This window comes from Botryllus schlosseri, chromosome 15, assembly GCF_051294905.1.
Source record: "Botryllus schlosseri isolate E-star chromosome 15, Bs_hap1, whole genome shotgun sequence".
Taxonomy (NCBI): Eukaryota; Metazoa; Chordata; class Ascidiacea; order Stolidobranchia; family Styelidae; genus Botryllus; species Botryllus schlosseri.
This window is the reverse complement of record NC_137250.1, coordinates 7,525,213-7,552,178: the sequence shown is the minus strand read 5'-3', so window position 1 is coordinate 7,552,178 and position 26,966 is coordinate 7,525,213. Positions and strand designations below refer to the sequence as shown.

The following is a 26,966-nucleotide window of genomic DNA, read 5'->3' as shown; positions in this document are numbered from 1 at the left end:
AAAAGTTGCAAAATACCGCATTTTGCTCGGTTGACTAAAGAAAAAAAAAGGTCAACTTCCCAGATTTGACTTAAAAAAAAGTCAATTTTCCGGCTCAGCTCCCGAAATACCCGTAAAAGCGTTACTTCGGTGCTAATTTACGGTGTTTCAGTCGAATTTGGCCGTGTGTTTCACCAAAATCGAAAATACTTTCATGAAAAATCAAAAAAGTTGCAAAAACTTGCATTAAAAAAATGGACAAAAGTTGCAAAAAGTTGCACTATAAGATTCCTTCAAACAGCTTGAAACAGCATTCTACATATCTTACGAGTATTTAGGAAGCTGCCGGAAGCTGTAAAAAAAAGTTGCAAAAGTTGCAAAAATTTGCCCTAATGATTACAAATCTCTACTAGTTGCTGCAAATTAGCCCCAACGAGTGTCAGCCAAAAATATTTGGGCTCATTTCAATATGAATATATACTATCCGATTGCATAATGAAGTTCTGTACCTCCAAGAGTCTCTTTAACTAACCGTTAGTAGACATGGAGGTGATTTCGTAAACTCCAAGGATGATTTTATACCTGATGGGATGAAAGTTGAAATTCTGTACCTCTAATTTACAGGCCGATGAATTACCCAGCTACAAACAGGATGTGGAAGTTCCGTGGCACAGACAGCTACTTGAGGGTCACCCACGACCAGCTGGTGACGGCCGGGCTGGATTTCTCTCCAAGCATAAGAATATCGATAATGCAATTCAAACTTTTAACGTTGCAATCGGACGCGCTACTGTTCCTAGTGGGAGAGTCACGAGTACGATACTTACGTATAGGTTATCAGAACAAAGCATGGCTAACTGTTGCTTTTTCAGGATCAATTTTTTGCCGTCGAGCTTGTCGGTGGTAAATTCATGATCACATGCAATTTCGGATGGGACCAGCCAAAATCGGGTGTGGCCCATGCCTTCCCAGACGTTAACACAGAGACTCGCGCTGTTTCATTCAAGGCCGGCGTTATTCCATTTAGACGGAATCGGGCAGTCATCTTAACCCACAACACACAGTATGATACACGCAGCTATACTTAATGCAGGCTTGATGTTCTGTCTATGCTATAATATTTGGCAATTTGAATTTGAACCAGTGCAGCAGTGGTTGGCAACCTGCGGGTCGCAACCCCAAGTGAGATCGCTTTAACTTCTTCCTGGGGTCGCCATAATTCACCCTATCCATCTTATTTCCATTTCATTTTCGTATTGAAAAAAGACAGATACTTTTTGTTCTAGTTCACACCCTTTGCCTGAGTATTGGAGCACAGCTTGCTACTTTGTGTTACAATTAAAATATTGTGTTGCAATAATGTCAATGCAACCCGACGTAACTGACTATGTCGGATTTTTCAACGTCTCTATGACTGTGTGAAGTTGGATTTAGCACAATATGTATATTAAAAACGAATCAATAGGAAGCAAAGCATAACTTGCTGTTAAGCTTATCTAAAGTGAAGCCAAGTCTTTAAAAGTAGGTGGAGAGTATGCACTATGCAGGTGCAATCATTGCATTAAAAAAGTAAATTTATCATTGAAACAAATTACCAATTTTGTATTCGTGAAATCTAGTTCAGTTATAGCTAAAAACTTTTAAATAATGTTGTGTATCAGATTCAGCACTACATGAAATATTTTTCTTGGTATCGGAAAACAAAATGAGGGCGCATATAAATGCTGGTTTTGTTTTCCTTCAAATTGTGGTTGTGTCTAAAACAGGTTACTGAACTCTGAAGGAATTGAGACACCTTGAAGTTGTCTTTCAATCAGACACACATATTTACCTAGAACATTGGTTCCCAAACTGGGGGCGTGGAAGCATCTGAAGGGGGCGCGAAGCCGCAGACTACTGAAAAAAAATTTCTCACTCGCCAGGATTCGCCGACTATGTCCCAGTTATTGCTCTGAGTGTAGTCCGAATATCATATCAGAGAACTAACTCTCTCATCAACATCCACAACCTTCCATGGCATCAAACTATCCTTTGGAGTTGCTAGCATTCTGTTTACACTTATCATCATTTTGTGATATCACGATAAGGAGGGCGTGAAATTTTTCACTATCATCAAGGGGGACGTGTCTTGAAAAGTTTCAGAGCCACTGACCCAGAACATGTAAATAAGAGTAGTGGAAATGCTGTGGACGTATCAAAAGTAATTCAACTGGCAGTACAGAATGGAGGTATTCAAAAACACTTGAGTAAGTAATTTCAATGCGTAGGCTTGGTTGAGGGCCCGCATACTTTCAGCAGTTAATCGGAGATGACTACTTTGTCCAAACACAGAATAATGAATGACGTTGTTACACAAGTATATGCGATTTTCGAAAATCTATTCACTTACTATTCATTCATAAAAGTGATGGAAACATATCCCGAAACTAATTTCTATTTGACAAAATCTATGAGTCCAAAGTCTAAAATTGGAAGTTGCCAAAAAAGGTAACCACTCGAGTCAGTATCGGAAGTAGGCAAAAATTACAGTGACCATTTTTGGACGTGATCTACTGAAATCTCAAATGACCCTGTTGGGGATTGATGGTCACTGCTGGGATTGATCGATATATAGAGTAAAGTGACTGCACCTTTACAGGATAGGAATAACCTTGCCGTTCACTACATGGAATCCTAACATTACTGGTCATGGATGGGTCGGAGGCGTTCTTCCAGAATTCGTTCCTGATGAGTGAGTCGCAAATTTGTTCCGGTCGAGTGAGTTACATTGCAGTTGTCTTTCTTTTTAGCTTACGACAGGAATTGAAGAGTGTGGATCAAAACTTCAGGGGCTGTGTCGGAAACCTGGCTTTCCACTTCCGACGACAGTTTGATGTTTTCAAGGCTTACGAAACCTACGGAGTATCAAGGGGCTGTGAGCGTGAGGTAGGAAAAGGGGTGATCGAAGTAGTCAGCGTTTGTACTCGGGTAGAAGTGGAAGCAACGACCTTAATTTTTCCCCAATTTCGAGTGGAATTAGCACTATTTCCAATAAATGTCAAAACTATTTCGAGTGCAAGTACAAAATTGGTACTCGGTTGGTACTGGAGTAGGAGTAGAAGTAATGCCATAAATTTCTACTCTATTGCAATTAGAAGTTTTAATTTCAAGGACGTATCTAAACGAATTAAAGTTGAAATAGATGAGATAGGCCTGAAAGGTACTCAGTTAAGTAGCTCATAAAGTAGATTCAGTCGAGGGGCCGTGAACTTTTAGCCGTTAATCGGAGGTGGGTGCTTCGAGGATGTGAGATATATCTTCAAGACTGACGCATAATGGCTAACAACACTACACATCAGGGTTGTAACCAAGTCACAAGTCAATCAAACTTTTGTAGTTTAGACTCGAGTCGAGTCATTTTCAATTCACCACTGAGTCAAGTCCGAGTCAGCGAGAAGAAGGCCAAGTCCGAGTCATAGTGTTGTGACTCGAGTCCGAATGATTGTGTTCACTATTCAGTTTTGAGTTCAAATCGGTTCAACCCACTTTTTCAACTCTGCTTGAGTGATATAGAATGGCTCTCATTCATCATATCGTAATTCTCCTCGGTCCCAACAGTTTCTGGCCTTTTTCTCCAAGTATCAGGACTGATGGACGAAATACCAATAATGTGGTGACTTCGAAGTTAGAATGAAATGTCTGTCTTAGCTGTCCTAGTCTCGAGTCATGCACAATGACTCGAGTACAAGTAAAGTCAATAGACAAATTGACTCGAGTCATTACAGCCATTCATTCAGTTACCGTTATACAGGGGCTATTTTGGGCAGTTGTTATGACTATTTCACTCATAACTGCGATGCGGTCACATCGCAAAAATACTTTACCAAATCAGAAGTGTCAAATGGAAGTAGTTTTGCCTAAAACACGGTTAAGTAGAAGTGGAGTAAATATCAAAACTTCAATATACAATTAAATAATATATTCACATTCCAAAAACCTCAATATTTTCGGCTCTTACTTGTCGGCATTAGAGAATTGAAGCAAAACTTATACAAGTATTACATAAATAACTTTTAATTTTTCTACTAGTTGCCAGCTATTACCCCTGACGAGAGTCAGCCGAAATTTTCCGGGTTTATTTCAACATGAATGTCGAATATGTTATTCGATGGTGTGTAGCAAAGTACCCAAGACCTATTTGTTTACTCCATAAAAGTAGAAATACCACGTTACTGACCGACTCTGCCCTTGTCGTACAACAGACGATCTTGAATTTCCAAGTGCTCGGTTCGGATTTCATCGTGATCCCGTTGAATTTATCGGACGTGCAACGCGTCCGTGGATTTGTGACCGTTCGCACGCAGGCTAATAACGGCACGATCGTCGTCGCAAAGCAAATGGTGCAGTCTCTTTTTACTCGGCGTTGCAACGATGGTATTCAAACAGCTTTTATGATCTGCAGAATAACGATCGGACAGTGACTTTGCGGATGTCGGAAGGAAAGATATTGCTGTCCGACGGGGTTTCGGAGATACAAACGACAGACTCGTACAATGACGGAGAGCCACATACTATCGTTTTCAAACGGAATAGCGACTGGTGAGTGGTTTTGCAACATCACGACTAGAGCCTAGTCGATTATCAGTTTACTGATAATATCGAGTCTATATCTCACTCTGAAAGAAGTATCATTATCAGCCGTTAAAGCAGTGGTTCTCAAACTTTTCTAGACACCACAAAGAACATAATGCCTGTTATCCATCACGTTAAAGATACTCTGTTATTTTTCGACCATACCGATTTCATTGCACTTCTTGGCGATGTTGTGGGATGATCATGACTTCATAAATGTGTTATTTCCGATAACGTTTGTAGCTTTGTACTATGTCTCGTATGCTGCGACTCGGCCAATCAAGGTTTCAAGGGCTCCTCAGTGGAAAATAGTACCCAAACTATAATTCTCGTTGGTAAATTAACTTTCAGTTGCGAGGAGCATATAATGTCATTACTCAAAAAATCTTCTTTTACTACTCGACTTGAATCATTAAGATTAATACTCAATTCAGATTCTAGTACTGGAATCATTGTGCTCAGCCCTAGTAGTAAGGCAGAGAACTATAATCTGCGGCTGCTAGACTGGTAATAGTTATGTATTTCTTATAGCTTACATGTATCCAGATGCAGCCTTTTTGGTATATTTCCTGCCGAGCGTGGTAAGTTCTGGCAATCTGTAGATCTGTTGAAATGAATGCTCCGAAGTTTGGGAAATGTGCCTCAAACTAGATTCTGCACCTTTTGAATATTGGCCTAATATATCAGATTATCGGTGAAGGTGCTTTAAACTATTGGAAATTCGAGAATCCAAACCCTGGTGCTAAAGCTCAGATAATTTTGAGTCATCAGGAGTAATATTTTAACAACGAAAAATATACTTGCAATCCTGTATTTTCACTGGTGGAGCGCCGAAATCCTGACATCTCAGCATCGAAAACATGTCTCACAAGACTACGAATGAATAAATATTTATTCATAATGAAATAAACCCGAATATCTTCGGCTGACACTCGTCAGGGGTGATCGTGAGCACCTTGAAGAGAATTGGAAATAGCATTGTGCATCAACCGTCGTATCACTTATTATGGCGGTATAGGCATGAAATTTCTAATAACCGAGGCAAGCCGTAATGTCCTGTGTCAGGTGATAAACGAACTCTTTCTGTTGGCACAAATTAGGTTGACGAATTTTGATACAAGTCGACTCCAAGGCACATAAATAGAAGAATCACCGGCCTCTCCCGACAACGCGAAATCTTTGAAATATTGAATAAAAATTTAAAATTCAAAGTCAAAAGAATGTTCAAGCAAAAACTAGAAAATTAAAACAAACATTTTCAAAATGACATTTCAGCTCCCTGCATTTGAACGTCGACGACGTGGAAATGCAAGACGCAGAGGGGCTCTGCTCCGAGCGCGCACCGGCCGAAGAAGAGGAAGACTACGAGCAGGTGCGCAGGAGACGCGAAAATTTGAAGTATCGCGAGTCCACATCCAAAATGAGTTTGTTCGCGATGTCGCTGGTCCACTTGTATCTCGGCGGAACTGACAGCGTTACAGCTGGGAACTTCACTGGATGCATTGGAAACGCGCAGATTTATGGGTAGGGTTTCACATTTTGAGCACAAATATTTTTGGGTTACGTGCACTACTTTCTCGAGTGATTGTGATTTTAAACTACTACTACATCTACCGGGGTAAGAATCGGAGAACCTGCTAACCCCTTTCCAAGCTCGACTTTACCCCATTTTCAAGTCCCTTATTGTTCTCTCGGAGAGTAATCTGCTTAGCCTTTATTCAGAATGCATTCGCATATTGAGGGGCGATTGGGATTTTGAAGGGGGCGGAAACGCTCAGGAGGCGTCACAGTAGAGGGTGGATTAGGGACATATGATTATATAGTAGAAAAACAGTTCCCTGAGTTATCATAACAAATTAACGTTCGACAAAATTTTTCAGATCTCGAAATTTTTCGTCGCGAAATACATGCCGACAATTTTTGCAACATGTTTCAATGTATGCAGTGGTTTATTATAATTCATGTGAAATGAATTGCGCGTACTTTTCTATCGCCAATTATATAATATGGGTTGCGTTGTTTGGAATACATTCATGGTAAAGTTAATAACCGGGTGCGGTACTAAATTTAATGTGAGCAAAGATCTCTACCATTTTCTCAGTTGATTTACTAATAGGCATAGATAGCAATAAAACAAAATCCAATACAATTAATGTCCCCGTATTGCCAGTCGTAGAGGAGAATTCGGGATGTGTTCACTGGGCTCAAACCAGATGGTACGAGCCCGTACCCGATAGTTGGTATAACAAACTTCATTTGATCCCGAATATAGCATATGCAATTATTATAGCGTTAAATAGTCGAGTTGTCCTCGAGCACGATTCGAGCTATTTCCAATAGTGAAGTCCCAACCCTTCATGCTCTGATCAGAAATATTCCTAATGTTCCAACAACCCCTTCTTCTTGTCTGTTTGACACGAAACGACTTTTATTTAAATTTGCCCGTCCGTTACTGATATTTTTAGAGATACAAGACATCCAGACCTGCTGACCAGCGATTTGAGATGCGGCACTGGCGGAAACGCCCGCTGCTTTGGAAATCCGAAATTCAACAAATGCAACATGCAGCCGACAGAAATCGTTTTGCCGCAAGAATTAGGTAAAAAAAAATTCCTTTAAAAAATTCCACGTAAAGTATACATTTCTTCTCCACTATTCCCTTTTCAAAGTTTTCGAGTAGTTTTGCATACTTCCACTGCTTACTCGAGCCGTTGTTATGTTAAGCTACTTCTTGAAAAAACATCAGAATTTTCAATCTTTTTTCTTGGCTAGGAATATTAGCATGGTACCTATACTCATATATCATGGCCTTATCTCCCCCAAAATATAACTAAAACCCGTAAAATTTCAATTTTACACAGCATCTCTTCAGTATCTTTTGTTACTGGAAAAATGTTTGTTTGTGTTATTTTCCATTGTAAAATTTTCTGACATGGCTTCATCATAAATCGAAAATTCGTATGACATATATGTCGTGAAGTATTCGCTCATGGTTTTTTGAATAGTCAACTCCAGACTTATGCTGTGCTAACAGTTGTTTGGCGTAGGTCAACACTGCTCTGGGTTACAGAACTTCACTGCAAACTTTTGAAATGAAATGAAAATTCTCTTAAAAGAGTTGCACATATCACTTCAAATTTCAAAATAGCATAAGTCTCTCCTAGTATGTCCTAATAGAGACATTAGATCGGAAATAGGGGTACCAAAAACCTCAGATTCGATGCCCACCGTATCGGCGCACTTATTTTCATTCAAAACCAAGTTTTGCGAAAAAGAAGCATAATTTTCGATTTTTTTGTATAGAGCATTGCGACACTTGGTAGATGTGAAAATTTGATGGTCATTGGGGTAGCCATCTGCAAGATAGTACAGTTGACTTGCTAGTCCCCTTTGCTTGTACTTGATTACCAGCGAGAAATACTTTGACCACCACTACTTCCGCTCTTTCAGCAAGAAGTACTTCTACTATCACGGAAGGCGAAGAGCTAGCAGACGGTTTAGTCCCAGCATTTGGTTTTAAAGGGGAAGTGCCACCAAATGCCGATAGGCAAGGAGAGCGAACACATACTGCAGGGATTGCTTATCCAGGTTACTTTATCCTTGCAAATTTCTACCTGTGGTGCAGACTACGAGATGGAATCAAAATGCACAGACACAGCCCTACCCAAGTGATGATTGTCAATGCAGGAATAATCGACGATGTACTCATATAAGTCTGTGCCAGTTGTTATTTTATCGATGAAAATACCGTTTAAGCCAGCGGTTCGTGAACAGGGGTCCACGGATTCTTGGGGGTATGAAGCATGAAATTAGGGGGTACGACATGCATTGTGCAATTACTCTCTATTAATTACCTATATTATTTTGCAAATTAACATAAAGTGGAATATTATTGGCCGGACTTCTTTAACTCAAAAATTTTCATTACCGATTCCCTTTCAAAAGCCTTGCTTTAAATTTGGGTATGCCGTTCCCTCCGACAAAATAATAGTAGGCTTATAATAAAAAATAGAACACGAGTTACAGAAATGAGTCTAGAATTTTTTGCAATCATGAGAGATGTTGTGTTGAGGTCGTTAGGTTTCTTTCGTATTATCAGTTTGGCCTCTACGCATGACCATGAATCAAACAAGTGATGTTCCGCTTAATTCAGCCAAAAGTGAGCGGAACCAACGTGTCTGAATTAAATGGAGTCTACTGTACTTTGTTAATGAATGTTATTTTATGCTTTTTGCAGAAAATCATAGGGACAGGGGTGATGCGGTCTTCCGGAATCGGTTCCTAAGTGCCCCGCAGGGTCTGCATGTTTCAGGACACGACGGCAGTTGCCATCTACCGTTGAACCCTCAGAACACTGGCATGTACTTTCCGGGTAAGAGGATCACTCTAACATTTTGTAAATCAAATCGCTTTGCGGATAAGATCTGCCGATATCACTTGTTTACATAGATGGTCAAAATACTCAACGTTGTTACTCAAGTGGAACTAGAAGTACCGCTGCGTATTTGCGTGCAATATCAAGTAGAAGTAGCGCTTTACGGGATATGTAAAAGCTACTTCAAGGGGAAGTAGAAAATGAAAGGTTTGAGCACTGCTCGAGTAAATGGCAGTAAGTGAAAAGTAGATTATGTTGATACTTTTAGATGTTAATCACACGTGCCATTTTCGAAATTGCGAGATGCATCTTCAAACCAAAATGACAAATGACACTACAAGTAGGTAAAGCCTTTGAATATATATCGAATCACCTTGGTTTCTATCATAAAAGTGATGCGATCTGCACGGTGCGCGAATAATTATCAAGACGACCGATTTCGAATCGTTGGGCGAGGCCGTTCACAATTCCATTTGTGTGCCTTGGAGTTGACTTTTATCAAAATGCACCAACCAAAACTCTGTCAACAAAAGGAGTTCGTGTACCACCTAAAAATAGCACATTGAACGCTCTCTCATTCACGAAATTTCATGCTGGTGACGTCATATTTTGTGATACGATTGTTGATATACAATGTTTTTTCCAATTCTCTACTAGTTGCTGACGATTACCCCTGACGAGTGTCAGCCGAAAATATTCGGGTTCATTTCAATATGAATATACTGTTCAAAATGTAGTGTAAACGTAATACTGGAAATCAATCATGCGGCGGGATATTGTTGCTTCTGTATATTTCGTGGACCCATCGCGGCAATAATTCAGGTTGTACAATGTACAGTAATCATTCATCTTCGTCAGAATATGCCAGCTATTGAAATAGTCGGGGTTTTAACCAAGTTACAAGATTTCGAGTCACACTCTCCTTTATAGTTTTGACTTGAGTCAAATCGGGTCAATTTCAATTCACCATTTTCTCACTTTTAACAGTTTCTAGTAGCACTACTAATAGACAGAATACCAATAGTGTGGTAGCTTTACTATTCATCGAAATTACAATGAAATGTCGGAGTCTCGAGTCATACGACTCATTGACTCATATCGAGTCGAGTGATTTTCCGTATTTTGATAAAATGACTCAAGTAATAACAACCCTGGTAATAGTAGGCCTACCATATCACAACTTTGAACTTTGGTTTATTTTGTACTGAAAACTCTTTACCATTATATGATACAGTCTTGGAGCATGATAAGCTACCGCTGTCATCCGAGTAACAATACATAGTTTCAGGTGACGGATATTCCAAATACAGCATCGTCAATATGGACTCGCTTGACTGGAGGTTTACCATGTACATTAGAACCACCGCGAAAGAAGGAATTATATTCTTCCTATGTGGGTCGGAGTAAGTGTCAAGCTGTTGTATGATTTATTTTGCCCTTCTTCGCATAGTACTCGAGAGCAACCCAGGTATTCACATATTGATATCATCTGAATTTTAGTATACATTAGTAGTATAGTTAACGTTGGTGTATGTATACAATAAGTTTTTAAATGTGTGCTAGCATGTGTGGTAAGAATTTTACGCATTAAGATAATGCAGGTCCAAGGTGTACAAGTAGTACTTCGGTTCTGGTAAAGTACTCGGCGTTGTTACTATCGAACTAATGTCGTACATTTTAACGCAATTACATGCAGATGTAGCAATTTCCAAGGCATGTCAGAGCTTGAAGTACAAATCGAAAGGTCTCAAAACAAATTAATTAGGCCCAAGTAGTTTCAAAAAGTACATTTGTGCAATCAATGGTGGGGAGTTAGCGTAGTGGTGACTATAAGCGCCTGCTACCCTGGTGGCCTGGGTTCGATTCCGCGTCGGAGGTTTATCTGGGCTCCTCTTCCTCTTACGGGGACAAAAAAAAGCTCAGAAAAGGCCGGTTGAAAGAACGTACTCGCAAGGTATGGTAAGAGCGGCAGCATGGGGTGTAACATCGAAAAGAACTGTAACATTGGGCACTAGGCCGAGGTGGATGCCAGATCAAGAGACCGCAACTGGTCGTTCGGCATCCTCCTATCTGTTTGGTACACCTCATTGTGTCTTGTGTATTGCAGTGTACATTGTGTGTGCCTTGTTCCGATGAAAATGTAATATGATGATTATTGATTATATAATATGTACAATCTTCGAAAATATATCAAGTTACCATGACACAGTGGCTAGCTATTTCACGTGGTTTTCACAATACTACTCTTAGTATGCAAACTTATGACTAAGTTACTTTCTACTTTCCAAAATCCAAGGCATAAAAAGTAAACTGTTATGGCTAACAAACAGCTCAAGTACAATTGAATGCAGTCAAAAAGCATGACAACTTGAATCAGTACTGCAAATAGAATAAACTTACTTTAAATAGTCCGAAAATTTTCAGTTTTTCCAAATTAGATTAGAATTAGAATTAATGAACTAGTGAACTTGAAAATTGAATTAAATTAGCGATTGCAAAGAAGTAGAACAAAAACCAAGTTGAGTTTTTATCAAATCAGATTTCATTTTCATTAACTTGAGAATTAAAAACATCTGTACACCAAGCTCGGCTCATTTCACACTATACAGTTCTCTTGTAGTAGGAATACGAGAAATCTGCTTAGACTTAGATCGCTGTCATTTCACTCTGATTGGTCTAATCTGGTTGTCCGAGTATGCTTATATCTTTTGTCAGTCGTTTCTAACTTTTGCACGACTCAAATTTTCAGCTGCAGCGAGCACATCGCAGTGTACATGGCGAAAGGAAAACTAAATCTAAAGGTGAAATTTGCCGGCGAAAGCATGAGGATCAAGACCGAGGAGAAATACTGCGACGGCGAATGGCATCTGGTCACTTTCCAAAGAAAACGTTTGAACATGCTGCTCAGGGTGGACGATATGATGTTCTTTGAAGAGATCTACGAGTATTCGCGAACCTTTACCGAGGTTTTGTTCTTTTACATCGGCGGACTGCAGGTTGGTGTATTTACCTTAAATATTCATTTGGATGTCGTAAGTTGCACTTTGTGACAATGTCGTGGGTTGATCAGCTCCATGTCTCGTATACTGCGATTCGACCAATCGAGGTTTCAAGGCTACTAAAGTAGGAAATAGTATTGAAAGTATAAGTCTCGTTGATAAATTAGCTCTTAGTTGCAATGAGCATATCATTCCAGTGCCGGTACTTGAAAGAATCGTCCTTCACTACTTTTTTCGTCATCATCATTGGTTTATTAGCAATTTTATCAGTTCAATACACCACAAAATGCGATACGATGAAAAGATAGGAAGGTGTCGAAGCGACTTGGAGTAGTCTATGGAATCAGGCACCCACTTTTGCCTAGGCGATTTTAAGTAGAGGCATGCACACTGAATGAAAAGTGAAGAGGATAGTATAGAAAAAAGCAAGCGACAAAAATGGGGTGGCATGTCATGGAAGGCGAGATCGACAGGTCAGTCGTGGTCCGGTAATCTTGAGGATAGACTAGTATTCACTTAGTAGTAATTGCTTGTATTTCGACTTGAATGTGGACATGCTCGTCGACTGTCGGATGGCCAACCAATCATCAGAAGTAATACTCGATTTAGAATTGAGTACTAAAGTTATGGTGCCGTATGTTGAGAAATTACTGTATTTGTCACAAGAATACCAATTAATTCACCTAATCGTTTATTGTGAGTCGGGTGGCAACTAACAGAAAACCAAACAAAAGCAGTAAAAACAAATTGAACTTATACTCTAAAAGCTACAAAGCTTTCATGCTTTACCTTGAAATAATGGTTTCAAGCAAAGGGCCAAACAAACTTTAACTCTCTCACTGTATGTCATCTACTTCTTTACTGCCGTTGTCCTGGTTTGTATTTTAATGCCGTAAATAATTATTTTGGAGAATGTAAACTACACCAAGTACGTGATATGTCTGGTTATTGTTTTGATTTCTTTTATTAGGAATTTCAAATTTCAATACATTATAAGGTTGCTATAAAATTAAAAGATAGGAAGATGTCTAAACGACTTGGAGTAGTCTCTGAATCAGACACCCCTTGAACATGCAAATAAGAATCATGCAAATATTGCATAAATGTAAAAAGGTAGTACATTCCAGCCAGGACTAACGCTACAGAATGATCTAAATATGGAAATAGGAATGTGCAATCGAAGATTGTATTCATATTATTTATTGTTTAATTTAAAAAAAAATTAAATTGTAAAATAAAAATGAAAATACAGAAATAACTGAATAATTTTTTCTTCTCGTAAGCCAAGAGAGCGAGATTCCGCCGCTGATTACATTCACGGCGAATACTTGAGAGACTTCGAGGGCTGCGTCAGAAACTTGGTGGTGAACGATAGCCCAGTCGATAACGCCGATACCACGTATCTGCTGTATAAGCTCAACGTCAGGACTTGTTTCGACGGCAACACGGAAACCGGTAAGCAGATCAGTTGTCAAGATCTTCAAAGATCATGTTTGAATAGTTGTACTGGATTTTTAGAGGATGCGAATAATTTTCATATTGAGTATGTGTTGGCAGCAGCATTGAGACCTTTAATTGCTGCAATCATTGCTAATTTGAATTTGGAGCAGTGTTTCTTCAATATTTTTCCAGCTCGGACCCTTAGATTTCTTCGGGCGGTTTTGCGGACCCCTACACCTTGAAATTTGGGAAGCTAATGACTCAAATTAAAAGCCAATCACTTTCGCTGGTGACATAGGATTAGTGCTGGGCTGAAAACAGCACAAAATAAACAGAGGTGATAAAGTGCAATGTAGTTTAATAGTTGTAGTTTCAACATTGGCCTTTCATAGATCCCTGAGAACTAGTCCACTGACTCCAGCTTTAGTGACTATTCGAGCCTATTTTACGATGAAAAAATTTTGATTTTTGTCTCAAATCTCAAATATATCCGGCAAGATATTGCAGAATCTAGCGTCTTGCTTCTTGTGTTTTCATGGCTACTTAACCCCACCCAATAGCAACCTAACTAAGAGATCTATCGACTACTTGGACCTATCATCTGAAATGCATTACCGCAACATATCCCTGAATTGCCTTATGATAGATTTTTAAAAAGAGCTACTTAATTATAACTTGTCGTCATAGAAACACTGTTGCCCTGCTTCACCCAGAAGGTGCTTCATTGATTTGCTACCATCTTTTAATTATTTCTTTATTTCATTTCCTTTTTTACCCACAGCCAAACTGGGTAGAGACCAGTGTACCTGTCCGATGTGGGTGTGATCAGACTAGTTGACCTCCAAGATTGTATTGATAATTCCTATCTGATACCGAATTCTGTTCATGCGTGTGTTCTGTACCGCCATTGTTGCTGCTAGTTTATTTATGTATTTCGGTTGGATGAAAGTAAAGACTCTCTCTTTCTCTCTATCTATCTGCATATGATCATGATCAGCTCTGAGTAATATGACTCAGTGCGATTTTTTAAATATTTCATGGCTTGAGATTGTAACTCCACGTTGAAAGGCAATAAATTCGACTAATCACTTTCGACCATCGACTGATGTTTAATTGTTCATTGTAGCCTTTTGAAAATTTTGTACCAATTTCCGCTTTTCTTTCTAGGAATCTACTTCTCGGACAGTAGTCCTGTTGAGGACGGGTCCTTTGTGATTGTGTACGACTCTTATAACATCGGCAAAGTGCTTGAAGTTGAATTGGAGATACGTCCGCGTTCAGAGTCGGGGGTTCTATTCGCCATAGGTGGCGAAACCGGTCAGTGTCAATCATTAAAAAAGTGTGTCTGCATATTTGGAGTACTCAAGTAGGTTTTGCCTACTAATTCTACTTAAACGGTTATAGTTAGATACTATCTGCTCTTCACACTTTAGGTTTTAAAAAGTAGATATTAGTTTTAGGATAGGTCAGCTTCAGCATCACTTTTCGGACTGAAACAGTAATTCGAACCATGTGCAGTATCCCCTGTATCACGATAACTGCATAAATTTTCAAATATGTCAACCATTTGTATTGTCATCAGTCACTTTGCATTTGTCGCGAAGATGCATCAATTTCAAAGTAGCCGGCTCCGACTACATGCTACATTTCATTACTGCATGCTTCAGTACTTTTAAGAGCTATCATTTTCTGCTCTCACTTGTACTAGTTTTGACGTTTCTTGGAAATCTGATGCATCTAATTTAATGGAAATCGAAGGTGTTACTTGTAATTGAATAGCAGCACAGACTACTTTGACCACCTCCCAGGTCAAAACCGTTAATGGCACAAAAATTCCTGAGCGTGCTTGAGCACAACCACTTAAGCGTGCTACTATGGAATAGAAATTTAGGTGATTTTGAAGTAGGATCTTGAAAATCGGAGGCTAATGTTTGGAAATTGGCGGTTTGCTACTATAAAAACTTTGTTTGAGGTAGACTTACATTTAGCAGTGATGGTCAAATAAGCTCCTCGTTCTAGTGTCATGACTAGAGCAAGTGTTTGTTGCAGTCAAATCCATGGAAAGTTGCACTTACAGTATTTTTCACAAAAGTTGCCGTAAACAGTTGAATTTATTTTTCACAAAAGTTGCACTAAATAGTTGCATTTACGGACAAGTTCCTTGAAATTATTAGGGCATGAGATACTCGAATCAATCCGTATCCATGGCACTGTAGCAAAACTCAGTGTTGGCTACTTCATCTAAATCAATAGCTTGAAAAAATGGACCAGACGGTCTAGCCTGAATGTACGTTAAATCAGAAAAGGACCTTAAATTTAAACGACTGCGAAAAAATTAAGCGATCTACTTACATATAGTGCCAAATATTTCCAGTAAAAAGTTAGTTGCATGAATAATAGAAAAAAAACTTGCAGAAAGCTCCATGAACAATAGAAAAAAACTTGTACAAAGTTGCATGAAGAATCGAAAAAGTTGCAAAAAGTTGCGTGAAAAAATGGAGAAAAGTTGCAAAATAGCATTCCTCCTCCAAACAGATGAAAACACAATACCACATAAATTCTGAGTATTAAGCCACCAGTAGCTGTAAAAAGAAGTTGCAAAAGTTGCAAAAACTGGCCTTAATCTTGACAAATTAATATCACGATTCCTTCCTGATACAGGCAATTTCTTCCAACTGGCTCTCATTGACGGCAAGGTGGTGACTCGAGTCAAACAGGGCTCCGATTTATTAATGTCCATTTACGACCCTTCATATCACGGAGAGTACATATGCGACGGCAACTGGCACAAGATCAAAGGTAATTGTTTTCGCCGAAAATAAGGTTGTTATGACTCAAGTTACAATGTTTCGCTATCTAAACTTGACTTGTCATTTAATTAAATATGAAAAATGTCTTTCTTTGTTTTGAGTCACATTGTGTAATTGTGAACTTGAGTCATTGTGAATGACTCAACCAAGTCATATGACTCAAGACATTTGATACGATTTTATTTATGTATTCGATACATTTAATGAGCTTTGTCAATCGGAGGCACACGTTAAATTTAAAATAATAATTATATTATAAATGCTATGATTGTAAAAAAGTGAGTTTAGTATAACTCGGACTCGACCTTTTGCTCCTGACTTGGACTCGAACTTGATTCCATGGTCGCTAGAAAATGACTTGACTTGACTCGAGTCAAAACTGTAAAAGTGAGATTAACTCGAGACTCGGAACCTTGTGACTTGGTTACAACCCATCCGAAAATGCTTGACGCTGAAAAACTGATGTACTGTGATGTTATCACGCTTTTTACAGTACTCAAGTCAAAGAATATGCTATCGCTTACCGTTGACGATAATTTGGCTGCACCGGAAAACAATGGCACTGCTATCGATTGTGTGACTCATGGGCAATTGTTTATGGGCGGTGTACCGAGTAAGTCTTGATTAGGGTTGGTTCGGATATCAATAATTTTCCCTATCCGGATAACGGATATATCCGGATATTTGGAATAATCTAACCGGTTAACCGGATAATAACTGCTTCTGCATCAATTGTGGCATCCTGTAGCCGGGACCGGAATTTTGTAACAAAGATTCCTCGTGCATTGAATGCTCTTTCAGCTTCTACAGAAGTGGGCTGAATAGTAAGCAGCGCTTCGTAGAGAGTCTAAAGGTTGGCAGGTCGTTTCCCGGAAACTTCAACGACTTTACATTCGTTTTGACCAATCATAAATTTAGGTTTGGAGTATTAGAAGGACGAGTAGCTGATACTGGAATTGATGCCGACATGATACCTCGCTCTAATTCACGTGATCAGGCACGCAGCCAGCCGAAAATATAGGGAGGTTTGAAATAAAATGAGGGGGTTTAGATTTTATTCGAATTAATTATCAGCGAAAATCAATTACGCTTGTCGCACGCACATCTTTGCGAACATTCGATGTCATTCAGTTTCGCGGTGTCACTCTCAGAATCACTAATTAGAATACACTTAACGGCATATCGTCACCAAGCCATCGAGAGATAGGAGCCAACGCATGCTAGGTCCGAGACGCGATGGTTAGGCCAGCGATGATATCTTTCGTAGGCCTATTGCAGATGCGATTGTGTAGGTCAGCGATAATATCGTGAGCACCAAGCCAATGCAGATGCGATTGTGCAGGCCAGCGATGGAATAGCCTAGTGTGCACATTACACACTGCCACTGCACAGGGCCTATTAAAGATGCGATTCTTCAATCCAGCGGAACTATAGGCTTGTTGAAGACGCGATAAATCAGGCCAGAGACGATAGCCGAACGTGCAATCAATGACCAAATGTAACGATCTTCTCATTAGGAGATCGCATCGCGTTACATTTCGCAATGTGCACTGACGCATCTCCCTAGTTGGCAACACGCTTCTCGCTAATCGGCGGCGCAAAACACTGAATACGACTTATTGAAGCATACTAAAAAGTGTAAAACGCATTAGCAACGATTCTTTTTTATCCGGTTAACCGGCAGAATTATATCCGGATATCAGATAGTAAAAATACCTGCGGTTAACCGTTATCCGGATAATCCAACCCTAGTCTTGATTTCGTAATTTTGTTGCCATGCCTTTGTGTAATTGCTGCATTTTACAGTTGAGGCGAACGTTGGAAAATTGCTATCGTCCCGACGACAATACGCAGGATGCATGAGAAATGTTGTGTTCGATTTTTACAGAATTACGACATCAATCGCATTTGAAGTTTTACCGGGAGTGTCTGATTCTTGTCCAGTAGGCTAGCCGTCACCCGTTTTCCATCATCTTAATTCACATTATCACTCGTTAACAGCTGCATAACCCAAATCCATCCTCTTGGTGATGTAAGATTGGAGTAATATCATGACTATTCTCTTCATATCTCTATGTGCTAAATAGTGGGCGTCAAGCCTTATTAACCGTTAATGCGGTTATGGAATCAATTTATTGTCTTGGGGTCACAAATCATTTTGACTCGGGTCAAGTCATTTCAAATGAAATTTTTCAAGTCAAGTCATTTCCAGTTCATTTCAAGTCAATGGCAAGTCATGAAATATTTTCAGTATGTGTCGTTGGATTGTAATGTGGGGATACAAATGCATAAAACATGGTGTCATGCTATTTCTAAACTACCAAAACCATTTGATTCAGCGCGGTTAATCATGTAAATTCGTGTTAATGCTAAATTCAAGATAGTAGGCCTACACAGGAGTATCATTCAAAGTGGCGTAATGTTTCTTGCCAAACTTCGACACTGCTAACAAATGATAACTGTATTTATACTCCTGACCGAATATTATTCAAGGTCATTATGACGATTATGTTTTGCCTGTGATGTCGCTACTGGTGGAACTAACCAAACCATATCGAAAACGTAATCATAAATGGAATCCAGTAGCATTGATCACATGGCTTTGCGAAGTAAAATATTTAATGACATGTGCCCCCAACACTTTCTGAAGGTCCTGGGTTATGAACTTATTTTTCATTTACAATATCTGTGTAATTTTCGAGGCAATGTGTAATAAGATTAAAATTAATCGAAATCTGGAGTGGAGTCCGTGTTCTTACTAATTGCAGTACCAAATATAATAAATACAATATTAATCCACGTCACAATGCGTGCTTATATACCGTCATCATTCCTTTGGTGCCGGTTTTGTGTTTGCTTTTGGTAAAATTTTCTTGCCTGAAACGTGTTGTTGCAATCTGAGGGGCGATTTTATTGAGGTATGCTGGTTTTGAAATACGATGATGCAATATGAAATAAACTGCTCGTTTTCACAACGTATCAATTCACCTTGTTGAATGTGTATTAGTCTGTAGGAGTAGATGCTAGGTCCTATTTCTCAATGTGCGGAGAGAGAGAGAGAGAGAGATATGATATTCTTTCTCGCCTGCACCATCGAGATGCTTTGGCGACGGAGTTGCGATACGGCCCCATGAGGTCATCTAGTCTGCGCCCCCGTTTTTTTTTTCTCCTCCATGCTATCCGTGATTGCTGAGCGCCTAGCAGGATAGCTGCGGATACCATTTTTCGAGTCGATCGCTGGAAGAAAAAGGGTTAAGAACCATTGGTCTATACCAGGGGTAGCCAACCCTTTCAGCCAAATAGCCATATGCAATAGTCGAAACATTGCGCGGGCCATTAGCCGCGCGAAGCGCGAAAATTTATAGGTCAATAATATTATTACTTGAGTAACCTATATTGCGGGTCTGCTGTTATAATCGCTGGGCTCAGTTTGCAAGGACACGACTATTCGGAGCCTGGACATATCGATATCGAAAGAATCGGCCAACGTGCGTCAAACATTTTGTGTCTATAGATTTCATCGTCGACGGTCTTTCTGCGAGCGCAAACGCAAGGTCGCATGTTTGACGACCCTTTCGATCTCTGCATTGGGCGTTTTTTTTTTCAGGAAGGGGTAACAATATTAAAAGTAAGAAATCGAGTAACAACATATTGCACAAAGCATGAAAAAACACTAATTTAGATAAATCCACCGCAAAACATTCTACTTTATTGCAATGTACGAAGATCTACCAAAAATATGACTGGCCCACACGGATCTGCCAATGCTTCGGAACTGGTATTTTAGTCATCAACATCTCAAGTGTTGCGGACAGACTAATCAAATTTTTGGTTGGCCTTGCAGGTTCATAATCTGGGCAATCTATTTTTGATTATGTAACTAATTTCGAATATTAATTACCTCGCGGGCCACTCAAAACCTTCTCGCGGGCCACATGTGGCCCACGGGCCTCGGGTTGGCCGCCCCTAGTCTATGCGAACAAATTACGATCGTTTTCACAACTACTTACTTACTTGAGTAGATTTAAAGTGAGTCAATTCCACTGTCCCTTCAAGTAGTTGTAGTATGATCTTAAAATGACTACTTCTGCTCGTACTTGAGTAGATTATTGCATCGCTACTTCTATACTACTACTTGAGCAAAGCTTTCTAGGCTACTTGACCACCTCTGATTATTAGGCTACTTGCTTAATTAGTTAATCTTGTGCAGATGAGAAAAATACTAACATCGCTGTAGTTTTAAGACCGCTTCTATTTCAGTTCAGTTTTCAATTTTATCAGATCAATATGCTCCTCAAGATTGCGATACAATAAAAAGATAGGAAGGTGTCGAGACGACTTGGAGTAGTCTTTGAAATCAAACCCCCACCTGAGCCTGGGCGATGTAAAGAGGAGTCATGTATTGTACTTTGTACAGCTAGCGTACACTGAAAAGTAAAAGAAGATAATATAAAGTAGGATTACCATACGTCCTCCTTTAGGAAGATATTTGTCCTCCTTTTTCGGGTTTTTTTAAAATGTTATCCGAGGACGCCTAAATGTCCTCCTTTTCGGCAATTCGATGCCTCCTTTACAGCTTTTTGAGCCAAGTTGGTGGATAGATTCGAAGGAAAATGGGCATAAATGACGCTAAACAGGAAGTTCGTGGTTCGAACAGAAGTCCATGGACCTTTTTTTAGTCAACCAACCGATAATGTGAAAGAAAAACTGTATTTCGGGACTTTATCTGGAAAGTTGACCTTTTTTTCACAAAGTCGGGAAAAATTTACCATTTTTTCCGAATTTTACTCCACAATTTTAAGTCTGAAAATTTTGAAAAAGTGTCCTTATCTTTCCCGATTCCGAAATATGGTAACCCTAATATAAATGTGGACAAGCGACAAAATGATCTGGTATGTGACGGAAGGAGAGATCGATATGTCAGGAGTGGTCCGGTAATCTTGAGGACTGAGAAGTATTCAATAGCATTTGAGTCAAATTACTAGGCTATATTTTGTCAAGTATTAGTCTTGATAGATTTGCCTCACTTTTATCAGTGAAATTCTGATAATACCTCGGCATCGTCAGCCACTTTACAGTCGTCGCAAAGAAAAATCTTGCGATTTTGTAAGCTGTTATCGCTGCTTGACCAACAAAAGTAGGGTACACCAGTCAGTAAATCAGTAAAAACTTGGTCAAGTTGGATTTCAGAGTAGGTCCCAATATTCGCGAGGTGGCGTTATTGTTTATTTACGTACGCTTGATCTCTGTTCTAGATAACTGAGCGAGTGGTGCAGCTGCACAAGTCTTGTGATGTGATCACTGATCAGGTTAGCGTCAGTGGGTAAACGTTAGAGCGGAAACACTAGCTAGTCGCAAAATGTCTGAAGCGAGGTACGAATGCACCTTATCCCCCGAGTTACTTGAAAAGGCAGTCAAAGAACTGAACGAACCAAGAGATAACGATGAACGGCTGAAAGCGATAGATAGCCTGAAAGAGGCGTTTTTGAAGAAATATGGCGAGAAATACACACTGATACGAAGTGACGATGCGTTTTTATTGAGGTTGGTCCGGAAGAATTATTTGGTTTGTCATATTTATCGCTATTTTTTGTAAAACATTTATTATTAGCTACGGTAATGCATTTAATTATCATCTTTGCAATGATTTCTTTCTTACCCTGTTCGTTGTTCCAGAAGCAATGGCTTGGTGGTGATATTTTTTTCTGAGTGGCTATGGCTTCTACCGATCAACGCAAAGCTATAATTATTGCCAGATTTTCCTTATTAGATTCCTGCGCAGTAAGAAATTTGATCAAGAAAGGGCTTTGAAAGTACTGGCAAACTATCACTATTGTCGAAAGGATATACCAGAAGTATTTGAAAAGGTTTGTATGTTGCCTGAATCGGCTGAATGTAGGCTTTAAACCAATGGTTCTCAAACTTTTTTCGACACGCCCCCCTTTGGCCTTTGTGATCGCGAAAAATTCTGCGCCCCCGGTATCGTAATATCAAAAAGTATTAAAGAGAGCAATCAGAATGCTTGCTAGTTGCTAGCAATCCCAACGGATAGTTTGATGGCACCGATGGTTATGGGAGTTGATTAGAGAATTCTGAAATATAAAATTGGTAGGCCCTACTATATACCCAGCTAAATCCATGAAATTAGGATAAATCGCGCCTAGCGAGAAAATTTTTTATAGGTAACTGTGGCTTCGCACCCCCCAGTTTGAGAAACAATGTTCTGTATACATATTTATATGTAATTTATTCCTTGATTGAATACCGATGTAGATATACTTTACTAGAGCCTAGCTTGAATATTTAGGCCTACTGATTTTGCTGCTCTTATCCTTGGCAATATTATATTTTTGTAATTTATACTTTCATTAGCTCATTAATGTAGATGTCTCATCCACTATCCAGTAGAATTCAATCATATGCCTGTTGGTGGCTGGTGGTGGCTGGATCCGTGCTGATTTTACTGTTGTGTTGGTTGTTGAGATGAATATTTAAAGTGATTGATTGATTGTTGGGAGAGAATTTATTTGAACCTGTGACTGTGATCCTTAGAAAAGCGATTGTCAAATCAGGACTTCTTGCTATCGTATAGATTTTGCTTTGGCTCATTTGCATTTGCAGTAATAAAACATTTAATACGCGACTGGGATTTTGATACTCTACTGATCTCGCTTTGTTTTGAAATGTAGATTTATAAAGCAAATCAATTTAATTCAATTAGGGTCTTACTCAAAACTTTCCCCTCCTGTCCATTCAATTAGTGCTGATAGGTTGTATGTGACTAATTTATGAGTCATTAATTAACCTCTTGGCTTCGCTGTGACTATAAATGCTGCTTCAGACCCAGTCTTGTCGAGAAATCCTATCCAAATCCATGCTGCTTTCAAAATCTTAACCATGTTTGGTCGACAGACCATTCTCTAACACTCTCAATTCAAAGTATGTTAGAACTACATAAAATCTAAAGGATAGGCTTTGGTACCGTATCTAACACCAACTGGAGGTTCTAGAATATCGGTTAACGAACAAATTATAAGCTTAATGATGCTGTTCTCAGATGGAATCTCCTGCCACATTGAAGGAGACCCTGCGACTAGGTTTCCAATATATTTTACCGCACAAAGATAAACAAGGATGTTCTGTGATTTTGTACAGGGATGGTGCGTAGATTTTTATTTTCATATTTAAACATGTTTATCCTTACAACATTATTATCGTTTGAACAGAATTAATGGGTGAGAACGTAGAACCGATGGACGTGATGGCTGCTAGTATGCTGTCGCTGGAAAAAGAGCTCGAAAGTGAAGAATTACAGGTTTAGTTTTGTAATTTTGTTTCAAATTGCAATTGAGCACTACTGCACTAGAGCTTGACATTAAAATTCTATTCAAAACGTAAAACATGATAAAAATAAAAATATTATAATGAATATTTACTGTGTTGTTTGCCTTGCCCTTCAGTGAATCCTTGGGATTGGCACAGCAAATTCCTGGGATTCATGCGAACCCCTGTTACGAGCCTCAAGTATAGAAATAGAAAGATTGTGACAATGTGTGTAGATGTGACTTGGAAGTTTGAAATATATCTTTCAAACTTTCGCAGATTAACGGTATAGTTTGCGTGGAAGATATGAAAGGTTTTAGCTTGAAGATCATGGCCAAGATGTCAATGTCCATCATGAGGAAAATGACGTTCATGACGCAGGTAGGAAACCATTACAGATGGCTGTAATAGAACAGTGACTTACGAGGTTTTTGTTCTGTATCAGGATGCGATGCCGATTAGATTCAAGATGATGCACATACTAAACGAGGGAAAATTTTACGACATCATCTTTCAAATGATCAAGCCTTTCTTGTCAAAGAAAATGAAAGAACGGGTATGAATATGAAATTGCTTCGACTGGTTTTCGATTCGAAACAGATGTCTCGTTTGCACTTGTCTATGCATTTTGCCCATTGATGGATTATTTGGTAAAATTTCATCCCATGTATTTCACAAAGGCTTTTTGCGGTTAGTCATTTGAAAGGATCACATGACGATGAAATAGATATACGCATAAAGGTCGCTGTAAATATTGTGGACAACCAATGCATTGTGTCGCAAGATACAGTTGTTTGAACAAGCAATTTGAAATGTACTAAGACATGTAGACAAACAATCGTATAGCAGAACTACTATTGCTAGCGGCATGTGACTGCTTGTGATGGCTGATGTAATGCGAGGCAAAAATTTTACCAATTGTCCCATTTTATAGTAAAACTCATTTATGAAGCAGCGGTGTATTTACAGAAATTTGGTATCTCGTGTGATCTCATCGATGACTAATATGGACACTCATATATAGCATCTATGGTCCCTTGCTAATGAATTTCAATTACTCATGTGGTAGGTCTCGTTAACAAGGGCTACCTTGTATTGTGTTATTGTAAGAAGACAATCATGCATTGTTACATGCTATGACTTTCATGCATAGACATAGTCACTGTGTGCCTTGCTTATTGAACTCAATTACTCATGCTGACGAGATAGGAAATGACAGAAATATGCAGCACCGTGCTGTGTTTTGTATGAATCGTGACTTACTATTACCTTCGCACACTGCGAATTTGATGTTTAACATATTTTGTGTGTGTCTTGACTCTTGGTCACATTGTTCACGTCATTTTGGGTCTTGAAACATAGTTCCGGAATCAGTTTAGCATTGTGCATACCCAGCTACTTATGGTGACATAGGATGCGATAAGACCAGAGATCGATAAAATAGTAAACGTTGCTACTCAAGTAGATTTAGAAGTAACGCTAAATCATAATTAAGTACAAGTAGAAGTAGTGATTTTGAAGTAAAAATGTATTCAAAGCATAGTTTTGCCAGTAATACTGGAGACTGTCTACTACCGTGGCACCCAACCTTTTTAGACTCACCGCCCCCTTATCAAGCTCGGCACATATTTTCGCTCACTCCATATTTACGGATACGAAAAAGACGACATATAAACAGGAAATATTTCACCCAACTCTGATCGCTGGTGAATTGAATAAAAAATGGTCCTGGTCTACTTTCCTTTGAGTTAACCTTTTTGTTCGTGTCATATGCAGAATAAGCCGTCTTAACGTGCATTTTTGCCCGTGTTAATTATCTATATCTCGATGGCATTTTCGCTCCCTTGTTTCTCAAAATCTCTCACGTTGGGAACCACTGGTCTATTAGAATTAGAAGCAGTCTAAAATTATAGCCAATTGAAGAATAGTAAGTAGGCAAAAGCTACTTGAGTACTTTGCTCGATTTTCCGGACCTTACCGATAACGTGGCGAACGAGACTATGACAACCCTCAGTATATTAGCAATTTAATCATTTCAATACACCACAAAAATTGCGATACAATGAAGAGATAAGAAGGTGTCGAAACGACTTGGAGTAGTCTTTGGAATCAGACCTTGGCCTAGGCGATGTAAAGAGGAGGCATGCACATTGAATGAAAAGTAAAGAAGATAGTATAGCTACTAGCTACTAGCTACAAAAATGGGATGGCTTGTCACAGAAGCCGAGATCGATAGGACAGGGTCCGGTAATCTTGAGGGCGCACTAGTATTCATTTAGTAGTAATTGCTTATATTTCGACTTTAATGGGGCACTTTGCTAGCAATTTGAAACATTCGGTCACAGATCAAAATGCACGGGAAAAACTACAAAACTCTTCACGAGTACATCGACCCGCAGTACCTGCCGAATTATCTCGACGGCACAGCTGGCGATATAAAGGAAGCCAGCATCAAGTACGGCGACGAAATCTGCGAATGGAAGCAAGAGCAGTCTGGGACCAAGCTGTGACGTGTCGTGCGTGGATTTCGTACGTCGTGACACTGGATGCACCTGCATGTTGACAGTCTTAAATCACCCGTAATCACTGCTACTGATTTTGTTCGAATTCACCTCAGACTGGCTTGGTTGCGATCTTGAAATACGCGATTACAGGGTGCCATTGGAAGTATATAGAGGTGTTGAACGTTGTTATCAATTATTTTTCAACTTCTGAGGTTCATCTGCCGAGAGCTGTTTGACTCGGTGCATTCTCAGGGGTATTGTACCTTCTATTATCCAATACGATTTCAGCAATTGCTACTCTGCAACGGGCTGTTGTCTTGCGGTACGCAGGGCAAATTGTCGCAAGTCACAACATAACTGTGACTCTTTGTTGAGAATTTGCGATCAGCTTGTTCTGGATATTGCTATAGCTGTTTATTCCTGCTTAGTAACTATACGGTTTTTTCTTTTTCGGTATATCTTATATATCATTGGAAATAGGCCTTGGGTTATCATTATTCCCGGAAAGCAATACTCAGTTTTCACAAATCGATGTAAAGCGATGTATTCAAACGCACCACATGTCCGGGACAGTTGCTGATGCGTTTTCAACGCTGTTATATCTTTCGCACAATTGCCTTCCCTATGTAATTTTTCATAGTATTTAACTTATATGTTAGTATCATGCTATTTTGAATTCAATACAAATTGGTTCCCGAAATGCGTCGCTGGCAGAAAATGGAACTTGTTCGTTCAAGCATTGCGGGCATTGGATTGTCGTTTCGCTTTTATGAGAGCACGGAATGTGTTCTTACGCAGGAAAGACGGTGAAAACACACTTTACATAGGTTGAATTGAATACTCAGCGGCGACTAAGCAGTCTGATCCAAGAGTCGCATCGGCATCATACATATTGGCAGATAGCTTTTAGCCAGATTTATTGAAA

General features: G+C 39.3%; 2 protein-coding genes across 2 annotated transcripts in view; both read left to right on the top strand.

Annotated features, from left to right (window-relative positions):
• Positions 1 to 19,193, top strand: part of LOC145458007 (laminin subunit alpha-5-like) — a 67,423-nt gene extending 48,230 nt beyond the window's left edge. Inside the window, exons 55-71 of the mRNA XM_080336297.1 lie at positions 604 to 793; positions 852 to 1,042; positions 2,618 to 2,710; positions 2,769 to 2,904; positions 4,221 to 4,358; positions 4,421 to 4,557; positions 5,866 to 6,114; positions 7,056 to 7,189; positions 8,041 to 8,178; positions 8,828 to 8,962; positions 10,254 to 10,368; positions 11,715 to 11,961; positions 13,248 to 13,419; positions 14,572 to 14,721; positions 16,066 to 16,203; positions 16,708 to 16,827; positions 18,021 to 19,193. Of these exons, the coding sequence (XP_080192423.1) occupies positions 604 to 793; positions 852 to 1,042; positions 2,618 to 2,710; positions 2,769 to 2,904; positions 4,221 to 4,358; positions 4,421 to 4,557; positions 5,866 to 6,114; positions 7,056 to 7,189; positions 8,041 to 8,178; positions 8,828 to 8,962; positions 10,254 to 10,368; positions 11,715 to 11,961; positions 13,248 to 13,419; positions 14,572 to 14,721; positions 16,066 to 16,203; positions 16,708 to 16,827; positions 18,021 to 18,166 (2,629 nt within the window). The 3' untranslated portion in view covers positions 18,167 to 19,193. The remainder of the gene's footprint in view (positions 1 to 603; positions 794 to 851; positions 1,043 to 2,617; positions 2,711 to 2,768; positions 2,905 to 4,220; positions 4,359 to 4,420; positions 4,558 to 5,865; positions 6,115 to 7,055; positions 7,190 to 8,040; positions 8,179 to 8,827; positions 8,963 to 10,253; positions 10,369 to 11,714; positions 11,962 to 13,247; positions 13,420 to 14,571; positions 14,722 to 16,065; positions 16,204 to 16,707; positions 16,828 to 18,020) is intronic.
• A 2,264-nt stretch (positions 19,194 to 21,457) lies between these two features.
• LOC145457120 (alpha-tocopherol transfer protein-like) lies at positions 21,458 to 26,382 on the top strand. The gene is made up of 7 exons (XM_080335285.1): positions 21,458 to 21,758; positions 21,985 to 22,081; positions 23,272 to 23,374; positions 23,441 to 23,529; positions 23,817 to 23,918; positions 23,983 to 24,093; positions 25,883 to 26,382. Exons 1-7 carry the CDS (start codon positions 21,574 to 21,576, stop codon positions 26,045 to 26,047), a joined length of 852 nt encoding a protein of 283 aa, XP_080191411.1. The 5' UTR covers positions 21,458 to 21,573; the 3' UTR covers positions 26,048 to 26,382.
• The last annotated feature ends 584 nt before the right edge of the window (positions 26,383 to 26,966 follow it).

What these genes read in the sequence shown, in the direction of transcription:
- LOC145457120 (XM_080335285.1), top strand. Translation starts at nt 21,574, where the DNA reads ATGTCTGAAGCGAGGTACGAATGCACCTTATCCCCCGAGTTACTTGAA. An exon ending in TCGAAAGTGAAGAATTACAG is followed by an intron (nt 23,530 to 23,816) that starts GTTTAGTTTTGT and finishes AAACTTTCGCAG; the next exon opens with ATTAACGGTATAGTTTGCGT. An exon ending in CAAAGAAAATGAAAGAACGG is followed by an intron (nt 24,094 to 25,882) that starts GTATGAATATGA and finishes ATTCGGTCACAG; the next exon opens with ATCAAAATGCACGGGAAAAA.